The sequence below is a fragment of the Diceros bicornis genome, chromosome 18 (genome assembly GCF_020826845.1).
Source record: "Diceros bicornis minor isolate mBicDic1 chromosome 18, mDicBic1.mat.cur, whole genome shotgun sequence".
Classification (NCBI taxonomy): Eukaryota; Metazoa; Chordata; class Mammalia; order Perissodactyla; family Rhinocerotidae; genus Diceros; species Diceros bicornis.
The window spans coordinates 46906929-46919874 of NC_080757.1; the positions used below are offsets into that span (position 1 = coordinate 46906929).

At 42.3% G+C, this 12946-nt stretch overlaps 1 protein-coding gene, 1 long non-coding RNA gene and 2 other non-coding genes across 4 annotated transcripts in view; 3 read left to right on the plus strand and 1 right to left on the minus strand.

The window, feature by feature from the left end:
- Positions 1-3269: 3269 nt before the first annotated feature.
- LOC131417669 (uncharacterized) lies at positions 3270-3805 on the plus strand. Its single transcript, XR_009222736.1, has 2 exons — positions 3270-3318; positions 3549-3805. It is a non-coding gene; the product is annotated as an uncharacterized LOC131417669 (long non-coding RNA).
- LOC131418051 (small nucleolar RNA SNORD104) lies at positions 3408-3477 on the plus strand. Its single transcript, XR_009222846.1, has one exon. It is a non-coding gene; the product is annotated as a small nucleolar RNA SNORD104 (small nucleolar RNA).
- Positions 3666-3797, plus strand: LOC131417998 (small nucleolar RNA SNORA76). The gene has a single exon (XR_009222797.1). It is a non-coding gene; the product is annotated as a small nucleolar RNA SNORA76 (small nucleolar RNA).
- A 956-nt stretch (positions 3806-4761) lies between the features above and the next one.
- TEX2 (testis expressed 2) overlaps positions 4762-12946 on the minus strand; it is a 107337-nt gene continuing 99152 nt past the window's right edge. Inside the window, exons 9-12 of the mRNA XM_058561376.1 lie at positions 12156-12281; positions 10445-10654; positions 7775-7895; positions 4762-6423 (exon numbers count right to left, since the gene is read on the minus strand). Of these exons, the coding sequence (XP_058417359.1) occupies positions 6301-6423; positions 7775-7895; positions 10445-10654; positions 12156-12281 (580 nt within the window). The 3' untranslated portion in view covers positions 4762-6300. The remainder of the gene's footprint in view (positions 6424-7774; positions 7896-10444; positions 10655-12155; positions 12282-12946) is intronic.

Below are 12946 nucleotides of genomic sequence, written 5' to 3' on the forward strand. Positions count from 1 at the left end.
CCCTACCACCCAGCCATTGTGCTTCTATGTACGTACGTCAAAGGAACTTTTTGCACACACACAAGAATATTCGGATCAGCTTTGTAATGGTTTGTGATAGTAAAAACTGGAAGCTATTTTAAGCATCTAACAAAGAGAATAGATGTGTAAACTTCAGTATAATTATGTACTGGGATGCTACACAGCAGTGAACCTGGTTGCATTACTACAATTACTGGTTGCATTACACACAACAACACGCATGTCACCAATATTAAACAATAAAAAGAGCAAGTCACAAAAGAATACATACAGTATATTCTAGTTCTATAAAGCTCAAAATCAAGCAAAACTTGAAAAAAATAATATGCAAATATATTAAGCAAAACTAAAAAGAAAAGCAAAACAACAAACTCAAAATTCAAGATAGTGGTTTTCTCTGAGAGAGGGAGGGAGATGGAATGAGACAAGGCAAAAAATGAGCTTCAAAGTTATTGACGTCATTTTTCTTACACTAAGTGGTGAGTATATGAATGTTCAATTTATTACTAATCTCCAAACCACACATGTACTGTATATGTACTCTTTTGTATGCAGAGATATTTCCTTTTAAAAGGCAAATATTGTCACATTGGGCTAAACACTATAATCCAACCATATGTCTCATACAGAGGACACACTAAAAACAAAATAACATAGAAAGGTTAAAAATAAAGGGATGGGCAAAATTATATCAGACAGACACAAAGAAAAAAAGACATGAGTAGCAATGCTAATGTAAGATAAACTAGAACTCAAGACAAAAAACACAAAGAAGGCCAGCCCAGTGGCGTAGTGGTTACGTTCATGTGCTCCGCTTCGGTGGCCCAGGGTTCATGGGTTCTGATCCTGGATGCCGACCTACACACCGCTCACCAAGCCATGCTGTGGTGGCATCCCACATACAAATAGAGGAAGATGAGCACAGATGTTAGCTCAAGGACAATCTTCCTCAAGCAAAAAGAGGAAGACTGGCTACAGTTAGCTCAGGGCCAATCTTTCTCAGAAAAAAAACCAAACAAACACAAATAGTTTAGAGTGTTATTTTATATATAGATATATGTAATCCATGATTATTGGAAATATTATCAGCCACAAACCATAATGAGATAAATAGCATAGCCTCAAAACATACAAAGCAAATAACAATAGAAATAACCAAAGAAAGTGACTGAAGCATAATTTTTAAATTTTTTTTGTTTTTAAATTTCATACAGTGAAATTAAATCTTCTGGGTGAACAGTTCTATGAGTTTTGACAAATGCATAAAGTCGTGTAACCACTACCACAATCAAGGGACAGAACAGTTCTATCACCCTCAAAAACGCCCTTCCTGCTGCCCCTTTGTAGTCAAAAGCTCCCCACACCCCTAGTTCCTGGAAACTCTTTGATCTGTTCTCCATCCTTATAGTTTTGTCTTTTCTAGAAAGTCATATAAATGGAATCACACTGTCTTCTGAGTCTGGCTCCTTTTACTCAGCATAATGCCTCTGAGATTCTTCCGAGTGTTGCATGTATGAATTAGTTCATTCTATTTTATTGCTGCCTAGCATTCAACTGTATGGATGTACCACAACTGCTTACCACTCACCCAGTGAAGGGCTTTTGGGTGGTTCCAGTTTGGGGGATTATGAATAATGTTATTATAAACATTTCTGTACTGGATTTTGTGTGAACATAAATTTTCATTTCTCTTGGGTAAATACCAAGAGACTGCTAGGTCATACGGTAAGTGTATGTTTAACTTTATAAGAAACTGTCCAATTTCTTTTCCAAAATGGTTATACTATTTTGCATTCCCACATAGTCATGGAGCAAAGTTCTTGTTGCTTTGCATCCTCACCCACATTTGTATTTGAAGCATTTGAACACATCACTATCAATCAATGACAGTACATACCCTCCCAATCAAGTATAAAATACACAGAGATTTGGACAATGTAATTAAAACACAACTAAGGTTGAATTAATAAATATTCCAAGTCTATATTTGTACATGATAGTGAAAAATGCTCATTTCAAGAATCTATGGAATATTTATAAAGATAGTTCATATTCTAGGCTACAAAGAAAATTTTAATACATTTCCCAGTGTAGAAACTGCACCACAATGTAATAAATGTTAAAAGTTTAAGTAATAATAAAAATAATCATATAGAAGTTACAAAATACTTGCCAAAATAATTATTGCTTTGGACCAAATAGGAATTTTTAAATTTAACTAACGACTACGTAAAAAATAATGAACATAAGAGCCCTATTCAACTACAAACTCATAGGCTGAAATGCTTTGATTATTACAAAAAACAATACATTTTTCTGATTAAAAAGAAAAAAGGAAAAGAATCCCCAAGGGAAATTATATGAAGGAAATAAGGATAAGCAGAGATTGTGGCTGCTTACTGTTCCCTCTCCCGGTAAACCAAGCTCTTAGAGGGCAGGGCCATATTCCTATCCACTAGAGAAAAGTGCCTGGCTCGCCGTATGAGCTCAATACTTAGAACACATTTAGCTTTCCCAAAGTTAGGCCTTCTCTCCTTCGGGCTTCCACAGTAGGCTTTTCATAACTCTACTTCAGCATTTACTAAAGTACTGCAATCACATAAGCTCTCCACATCACACCAATCCTTTAAAAACAAATATTTCTTTACCACTCAGAATGTGCCAGGCGACTGACATTCATTCATTTAATCCTTACAACTACTTTTTTGGAAATTCCTATTTTTCAGAAATTTTACGCTCAGTTATGTTAAGTGATCAAGGTCATAAACGCAATTCATCAGAAAGTCAGGATGTGGTTGCACATCGGCTTACTTTCAAACACAAGTTCTTTCCACCGGCAGAGGTTACTTTGAACTCTGGGGCAAGGCTAGTTTTGTTCACTTTTATACCCTCAGCTGCTAGCCTAAGCTCCTGGCACAGAATATCTCAAACAAGTTGGGCATTACTTGCGTCCTGTTGTTTGTAAAATTTTCTTTCGTGTACTGAATACTGTAAAGAGATGCACTAAATTCAAGCCGGCGATCCACACGTGGAAACAAATTCGGGAAACATTCCGCACACCGCACGACTCGCAGTCTTCCCTTGAGTCCCATCTCTATGGTTGGGACGTGACCACTCCATACCCTGGAGGACCCAGAGAGCACGGCCAATCATTAGGCCACTTTACCGGCACGTGGCCGGAAGTTTGACTTACTATTGGTTAATAGCGGTAAAGCCCGCCCAACCACATCCCGTTTGCTCCTTTAAGTAGGAGCCGGGAGCGCTCCTCAGTCTTTCGGCGACCGTGAAGCTGGTGAGGTGAGGCGTGTTTTGCGCTGGGCCGTGGCGTGTTGGCCTCGGGTATAGGGACCTGGGAGCCAGGGAGCCAGGGGTGGGGCGGGCGGCCAGCGGTGATGACATCCCAATTAAAGCACGTGTTAGACTGCTGACGCGGGTGATGCGAACTGGAATCTGAGCGGGGCCGCCGCCGCGGCGGGGAGGGACCGGGCCTGCGGGGGCACACCCGCTCACCCACCTCTTTCTTGCAGATCCCAGCAGGGCCGAGGACGTCGGCTGTCACTGTCATCTCAGTTCTTCACTCTCCTCCTAAGCCCACCAATAAAATGATTTGATCACATGGCTGGTGTCGTGTTTCTTGTCGCGACGCGCTGCCTTTGAGCCCCTGCTGCGCCTGTACGTGGCGCCGGGGGTCAGGCTGCGGCGCCAGAGCACGCGCTTGCGCATAACTGGGGCCGCCTGCCCCCCGCTGGCGGCCCTTTTAACCGTGAGCAACAAGGCAGCACCGGCTGCCGGGGCGGGAGATTTTCCCCGGATTGTGATGACTCAGGCGTCAGCCCCTAGAGCCAAGGTCGAAAGGCCCTAGGGAGAACGTCGGAGATCCTGTAAGCTCTGCTACTTAGTGCCCCGCACATTCCTGTGCCTTCCCTGTAAGTCTCTACTGTCGTGTTCTCTGGATAAGTGAGACTTGCAGGTTCAGTTAACCGCGGCCCGGATGGTATCCGCAGGGAGGGAAGATGAGAATCGGGCTATGGCCTCGAGCAGTTTAAGGGCCATGGTGCACTTGACAGGAACTGGCTTCGGTCTTGAGCCTGCCTGAACTTAACTCATCGGGCTGAGGTGCAGCCGCGACCTATTTACAAAAAATACTATTTAGGGCCAATTGCTTAGGTGGATACCGTGTGCCAAGCCTCCGGCTAAAAGCTTTGGGCAAGTTAATGTGTCCCATTAGCCTAAACAGCTCACAATAACAGTAGTTGTGGTGAAGATGATTTTATGCATGCTGGGCACAACACAGGCACCCAAATAAATGCACCAGTCACTTCGTAATCCAGTTAGATTCTAGGTGATGAATTTCTCACCTGGCTTTAGGCGAAATGTGCATTAGTTCTAAGAACGAGGCAGCACTGTTGAAAGGCAAGGAGGCACAAGTGCGGTGCCTAAATTGCTTTGGCGCTTAATTGGAAAGGCCCCCGAGTTAAGAGGATTACTAGTCAATTAAAGGTTAAGGTCCAGCTCAGGAGCAGGACTGGCCCCCACCTCGGGTTTTTAAATGCGGGTTGAGGATAATAGCACCTACCTCATCCATCTGGTAAGGACTACGTTACCTTCTTACAAGAGGGCTGGTCCAGTTATCACCCAGGAAATTGAAGCTGCTATTGGCAGCAGAGGGGCCCACTGCCCTGTACCCACTGTTGATTCTGTCCCTGTTATCTAACCAGGATTCAGTAATAACTTAGATGCTTATCTGGTATTTGATGAGATATTTATTTTGTGAAACAATGCAAGCGATTGTAAATCCCCACATACTATTTGATTAAGTGCAATAGGGTACAGTCATGTGTAATCTCTTTACACAATAGTGCATCTATTCCTTTGCCTTTAGTTATTGCACAAAAATTATAAAGACCAGTGAACAAGACATGCGGACTGACAAGCAAATCGGCCTACACAATGAGAAATTAGAACAGTACAATGACTGGAATGGTCAAATAATTTAAATCAAATGTTTTAATGGTACAATTAAAGTAATCAAATAAGGGTTCAAATATTTTTTCAATATATTAATTTCTTTAAAGTCATGTTCAGGCAAGGTGCTGTTTAAAAAACCACTATTAGCTTTGTCCACATATGTAAGTTATCAAAAGTTACCCAAGGTAATTTTGATACTGAATGCAGCTTTAAACAATAAGAAATGGTGTTTTTAAGTGTACTTCTCAAAGCAAATTATACACTTAGAGCCCCCAAACTTGTAAACCAAACATTCTGACACAAATGCACAAAATAAGTTGGCAACATTAAAAGTCACATTAATTTTGAGATATGTAGTGTTTGATGTTGAGCAAACTTGGTCTTGACCCTCATGATGATCATTAGCAGCTCTCCGTTTTGGCCATCAGAAAAGGAAACTGCCCACAAAACATCCCAAACCGGTTAGATTAACAAAGCATTTAGATGCCTATATAAAGCTTCCCGGAGCACACAAAGTGCCAGATGGAAAGACTGGCCTGGCTTTCTGGCCCCACCCCAATCCAGTCATGTGCCATGTATGACATTTTCACATATGCTCAAGTCTCGGGAAAACATTTGGGATCAGAAATCAGGTGATTGTATCTTATTGGTAAAAGGCTTGGGATGGTTTGATCTCATGGCTTTGCCTAATTTTCACAAAGATCCCACTGTCCCCACCCCAGCTGATAGTGTGTTAGGGTGTGTGTATGTTCTATGGCTACTTTCTTCCAAAACGCAGAATTTAATATGAAAAGTAAGTTGCTATGCATATCTCTATCACCAATGAAATGGTTCACAAAATGCCACTCCCCACACGTTACTGAATTGAGATCTCTGGAGTTTAGAAGGCTGTATCACACACAAACTGTAGAAGTGAGAAAATGTTCCACTGTGCGCTGGCTGCCTGAGGAAAAGCTCTGGAGGCGAGAAGGCAAGGGGAAGCCTTCCAGTTGTACAGCTTTGCTCTTAATTTGCTCTTTTGCTGCCACAAAAACTGGTAGACTCAAAAAAGCCATGGTGTAATTCACCTGTCACCTCCGGATCCACCATGATGATGCTTCCACAGTCTCCTTTCTGAGTCAAAGCTCTGCAGCAGACAATCTAGACACCAGTCACTGGACGTGTGGAATGACACCTGATGGTAAAATGGGCCATGGCAGGCAGAGGGTAGAGCTGTGGCACAAGGAAAAGCCAGTGCTACAGCACAGATGACAGCCAAGAACCCCACAACTTGAGTGAGATCTCAGAATACTGGGAACAGATCTTCACCCATCACAGCTGATCAGCAGCCTCCACAAGTGGGTCTTTCAGGAGACTGGAAGTGGAGCGAGGGTCCATGGCTGAGTGCATTATAGGGATATAAACATCATCCATGTTTGGCATGACAAAAACTTTCTGTAGAAAGATATTAAAGAATAGCCATGTGGAAGAATGCTTTGTTTACTCAGGCTGTCACCCTACCATGTTCTGATGATAATTTTATACAAGTTTTTAAAATATATGTAAAACAACATTCCGAACTAATTCCTGTACCATATTTAGAAAGACTTGAATCACATCAGTGCATGAACACAACAAGAACCCAATAAGTCAGCTCTGAGGCAGAAGCAGCCTTTGATTTGATGTACATACAATAAAATTACTCGTGAATTGATAAATACTCAACATTGTTTTAAGAGAATTGGCTTAAGCTGCTCATAGTATTTCCAAATTACCATGTCCAGAACATATATTCCAAGTGAATTTATCCATTTAATACCTAGCAACAAAATGTAAGCTCATTTTTTTTTCAAATATATGAAAGAAATCCTACTATTGTGAACACCCGAAGGACCATCAGTGATTGACAGTAATGGTACTTTGCCAATCCTGCTTATAAACAATTTTATATGAGTAAATTTTGGCAATGCATTCAATCTTCGGTAATGTCCTCTTAAAAAAGCATAAGTGAAGACAAAAACAGGTGGCTATGGGAGGGTGCAGCAGTTACCCTTCAACTTCCCAACTTGCCTCAAAAATACCAGGCACCAATCTCTGTCCCCTTGTCCCTTCTTTCACTCCTTGTACCCCAGTACCCCTACACGGATGACCCACTCAAATTCCTAATGTAGGATCTAGGGAAAAGGAAAAGGAAAAATACTAAAGGCATAAGGTTTTCTTTCCTGTCACTAGGTTCAAAGTACTCTTCCGTTTGGTGACAATATTACGCTTTCCAGAAATTGGTTTTCAGTTATGGTTAATCTATAGCTTTTAAATAATAAAAATATAATATCTTAAAGGCAATAACTCAAAATATACCACTGCAAAAATAATATGGGTCTTCTTCAAAAGGTGAAATTCATTACGAAGTAAATAGTCTGCTAATCCATAAAACCTTGAAAGACAACAGTGCCTCAAACAGCTGATAAAAATTTGATAGGAATAGCTCATCCCAGGGCCTCGGCTACATTGCTATTACCTTGGTGGCAAAAAGCAGGAGACAGGCTTAGAGAATGAGCTTTGGCTTAGTAACCCACCTTTGGGGTTTCCTCTGAAGACTACTGAACAGGGTTCTGTGGATGAGTTTTAGGGTTTTTTGAAACTGCACCTGTGATCTGTTTGATCACATGTGTACCTTCCTGGGATGAGGGTCCACAGCTTTCATCAGATTCTCCAAGGCAGATCCCGACCCAAGTGAAGTCCAGCACCTCGGTTCTACCCAGAGCTTTTAGACTCAGATGAAACACCAGATGACACTGCAGCTTACCTGAAACTCTTGTTCCAGTTTCTTCTCTATCCAGTCTGTCACATGAACTAAAGTCACTTCCCTCTCTCCAAGTTTTGGCCGAGCTTTCAGCTCTACAAATGGTGGCTTCCGGAAACCATACCTTTTTGAAGAAGAAAAGTAATAACCACATTTAGAGGCAAAGAAAGGAAGTAGACAAGTGCCAACAGCAAACATTCCTGATTTACATGGGGCTTTATCACTACCTAAATGTTCTCTTAGTCTGAAACTCCCTCTAAAAATAATTCAATGCAGCAAGTATGAATTGTGAACTCCCTGTGTCCCTGGGCTGTGTGTAGGGCTGTGATAATTTGAGAAGAGTTCTGACAAACTGGGAAAGCAAGGAGGCACCACTGGAAAAGTCTGTGACCTAGGCATTGTTTTCTGGTTTTTATTTTTCCTAAAATGGCAAGGACCTTTATTGTTTCTATTTTTATAAAAGTAGTATATGTATGTTACAGAACTCAAAATATACAAGTGTATAAAGCAGAAAGTGAAAGATGCTGCCTCTCTCTGAATTTCACCCCCAAGACAAGACCACTGAGAGAAGTGGGGTCAGTGTTCCCACACTCCTAATATGCCTATGTAAACACAGAACGTTCTATAATGTGCTTTTTCATTCCACACTCTACACCATGCTTTTTATGGCTTCCCAGTGGAGACTGTATGCTATCAAACTATCTAGAAACTTCAATCTGTCATGGACCAATGTTTTAAAAAATACAATAAAAATGTCAAATTGCTATCAATTTGTTTCTAGACACTCTCAATATCTATACTTATCTTTGTGGATCAATAACAAATAGTTCAGCACTTAAGCATGCACTGGATAGCACTATCCCAGAGGCCTTTAATTTTATCTTCCACTGTGGCACTTGCAACTGATAAATCTTAAAGCTTAGAAGTAAGGGAAGAAATGTATCAACTCTTAGTATTAAGTTTTTTTTTGTGTGTGAGGAAGATCGGCCCTGAGCTAACATCTGCCAATCCTCCTCTTTTTGCTGAGGAAGACTGGCCCTGGGCTAACATCCATGCCCATCTTCCTCCACTTTATATGGGACGCCACCACAGCATGGCCTGACAAGCGGTGCGTCGGTGTGCGCACGGATCCGAACCAGCGAACCCCGGGCCGCCAAAGCGGTGCACGCACACTTAACTGCTTGTGCCACTGGGCCGGCCCCATTAAAAATTTTTTTTTGTGTGAGGAAGATCAGCCCTGAGCTAACATTCATGCTAATCCTCCTCTTTTTGCTGAGGAAGACTGGCTCTGAGCTAACAGCTACTGCCAATCCTCCTCCTTGTTTTTCCCCAAAGCCCCAGTAGACAGTTGTATGTCATAGTTGCACATCCTTCTAGTTGCTGTATGTGGGATGCGGCCTCAGCATGGCCGGAAAAGCGGTGCGTTGGTGCGCGCCCAGAATCCAAACCCCGGCCACCAGTAGCGGAGCGCGCGCACTTAACCGCTAAGCCACAGGGCCAGCCCTTAAAAAATTTTTAAAAATTAGGTTGGGAAGACTGTACGTAAAGTATTAATAGTGGTTATTTCTGGATGTTAAGACTGTGGGCTTTTTTTTCCCTGTCTTGTTTTGTTTTTTCATTTTTTCCTAATCTCTCAATTTTTTTTTACAATGAAAATACTACTTTTAAAAAATAAAATCTAAAAAAGTATTTTCAAGTTTTTACTGGCAAACACCAGCATCATCATCAAATGATTAGTGAATTCAATAATCCTCTTCTGATCATTCCTACAAACCCTTCTGAACACCAAGAATGTGTACTAGCATGTTGGTTTCATCTATGAGAGAACAGAGCTATCTTTTTCATACATGTATAGTTTATGGTACAATGAGGTCTCTTTTGCAATCACTGCATATACTTATGCACATCTTATAGGACTTGGAATTTTAAATTTTAAATTGAGATTCACAGATAGTAATCTTCTTCTGCTGGACCCATGAATGACTTATTTCAGTGATTCTCAATCCTGCCTTAGTCCCCCAATCCCTGAATCTCGGGGGCTGCGCTAGGCATATCTCTATTTTTAACAAGCTCCCAGCAGACTGTGTTATGCAGGTGGGGTTGAGAACCACTGGTTCATTCAGTGACAACTCCTTGGATAGACCTCTTATCACAATTACCAAGTGCATATGCTTCTGCCTCCTTAACATCTAGGTCTGACCCAGGGAAGTCTTCCCTAACTGCCCAGGACTCTGCTGGATGCATGATCCCTTCTGTCACGTGGGGATAACGATGGCACCCACCTCCACAGGAGGCTGTGAGGACTGACCGGGTGAGGCAGTTACACCCCAGGCCAGGCAGAGAATAAGAGCTCTACAAATGGCAGCTCTTCTTACTGGTGGAAAGAATTGGCTTTAAAGAGGAAGAAGACCAAGAACAGAAATAACGCATCCCATAAACTTCACCTATTAACTATTCCTAACTTGTGAAGATGATTCTTTAAATGTGAATTAACCATTCACAGAAGAAACCAGAATTGGATTTACAACTAATATTAAGGTTCCAGGAAAAACGTTTGAAAGTGCTTCTGCCCAAAGAAGGTACTTTCCATACTGGCAAGGGTAAGTAGGCTGAGATTTTTATGGTCATGCAACAAGGGGATCACTTGCTGCCCCTGAGGGCCCCTCCACGCACCATATTCGGTCAGTCGGGGGAGGTGGAATGTTGACCGCCAAGGTTCCTCTACATTCTTGTACTTCAACAGTTAGCAGCAAGGGTGTATTGGAGACTTCTTCAATCTTCTTTTTAATGAACTCTGTCTCTGTTGCTTTTTGGAAATATTTTGACTTGGTAATTTTATCCACAAACCTCATAATCTTACTTGTTCGATGACCTCCAACATACCTTTAAATGAGGGACACAAAGTGGTGTTAGTACAAACTTTGCTCCTTCACAACCAAAACTTTGTGGCTCTTTGTTCCCCTTCACTTTAGAGCAGAGTTTCTCAACCGCAGCACTACTGACATTGGACTGAGTAACTCCTTGTTGTGGGGCCATGCTGTGCATTGTAGGATGTTTAGCTGCATCCCTGGCCTCAACCTACTAGATGTCAATAGCACACTTTCCTCAGTCATGACAATAAAAAATGTCTCCACACATTGCCAAATGCCCTCCCCCCCGGGGGGGAGGAGGCGCAAAATAACCCCTGGTTGGGAACTGCTAATTTAGAGAAGGTATAAACATTAGACAGAGCCTGAATCTTGCCAATGGAAGGTCCAAGTTCTCATAGTGCAGACAGAGAAGGCCTCTTACCTGTCCTCCTTTATACCCCTCAAATACTGAATATAAATCCAGCATCCTATTAGAGAAACCTCACCGTCTCTATACAGAAAACAAGAAATCATGCTGCATCAACAGGGATACAAAACACAGTAATTAACTGACTGCCTTTTAGGTGGTGTCATACCAACTTGGAGTGGCAACTACTTTTCAAAGGGCTTAGGAACCTCTAAAGAAAAATGCTACATCAAGCTGACATGCTAGCAGGCCAAGAAAGCAAGCTTTTGTATCAGATTATATCTATCATAAGACTGAGAAGGATAAGAAGAGAGGATATTTGCTTGTAAAAATCCTCCACAGTTCCAGTGACAGGAATAGTATTGTATGTGTGTAGGGAAAAGTAATCATTCTTAAGAAAGTCAAGCAGGTAGATTTTAAATAATGCACACAAACTTTAGTACCAACTCCTCAAATATCTGATTCTCTTTTCATCTTCTGTAGGATTTCAAAAGTGAATAGGTTGATATTTTCTTATGCTTCTCATCACCTGGCTTCTTGATCATCTTAGTTTCTTCAACTCACTTTAAATAACTAAAAGATCCATACAGAGAGGCTGTTTAAGCACTTTGATCATTCCACACTCTAGGTAACAGGCAAAGGGAGCCCCAAAACGTAGTTCATGATCCAAAAGATCAGCTACGTGATCCATGTTTTCCAACTTCACCAAAGAAATCACCTGAATGTTTCAGCTTTGTAGGAAATAGCAGCTCGACAGAAGCAAGTGTGACCCTACTAAAGGGGAGTAATGCTCACCACCAAGCACCAGAGGGAGGTGGTGTGCAATTTGTGCTCCTTGTGATAAGCACACCCTTCAATTCTCTATTATTTACTCCAATGGCAGAAGAAAGCCATTTTGTTGGGGACCCTCTTAAGTAAGGAAAGCTATATGGGTCTTTCTGCTTTGGGGCCTGGAATTTAAACAAGCCACTGATTTGGGGTTATTAATGCTAAAACCATTCACTCAACATGAAAGAGGAAGGAAGATGATAAAAGAAGAGGAAAAAACATACCTCACTCCCAATTGCTGCACTGACCCCTGGAGAGCCTAGAAGCTGGATCCACTTACCCTTCGGCCCCTGGGAGAAGTGGTTTGTCTCCCGCACTGGGCTCTGGTGCATCATCTTCATCAGAGGAGCCAGCACTGGAGGACTCCTCATCGCTGTCGGCCAGACAGTACGCCCTGGGCCTGCAACTGAACAGGGCAAAGTCACCACTGCAGCCTGCCCCTCACCCAGGCTCTGCTTAGAAAGAGAACACACGCGCTCCACCACCACCGCTGCTACGTCCTCATTCTGCCCAACCCATCCAAAAAAGAAGAGGCCTCGGATTGGCCTGGTAACCCAGGAAGCTCTTCAGCGCCAAGTCCCCTGGCAGAACCACAGAGGACTCGGGCCCAAAGAGATCAATTTTGCATATGCGTCAGAAGGACAGGTGGTGGGAGTGTGATGCAGTCCACATGAATGCAGTGATTTCTTCAACAGTGCAGCAGCAGCCAAGTGGGAGGGTGAATGGAAAGAGTGATGGCTGCAAGGGTGAGGTGACAGCTTATGTTGGTGACATGAGCACCTCTCACTGATGATGGGGATGTTCAGGCAAGTCCCCTGACTCTGGCTGAGTCAAACAACTATGATGCTTTCTGGCTTAGTTACCTCCAAATTAGTTTTGACTCGAGACTCCTTTCTAGTGAAATTGCTTATCTCATCCCACACCTGCCCCAGCTCCTGAGGGTCACAGAAAAAGCCAACAGCCACAAGGTACAAATCTCAAGGCACTCTAGGAAGCAAGTGAGATGAGAACCCAGGAACTTTCCTGGAGAAGTACAAATTTAAAAACCACTTTAAAAATAAAGTAATAAAA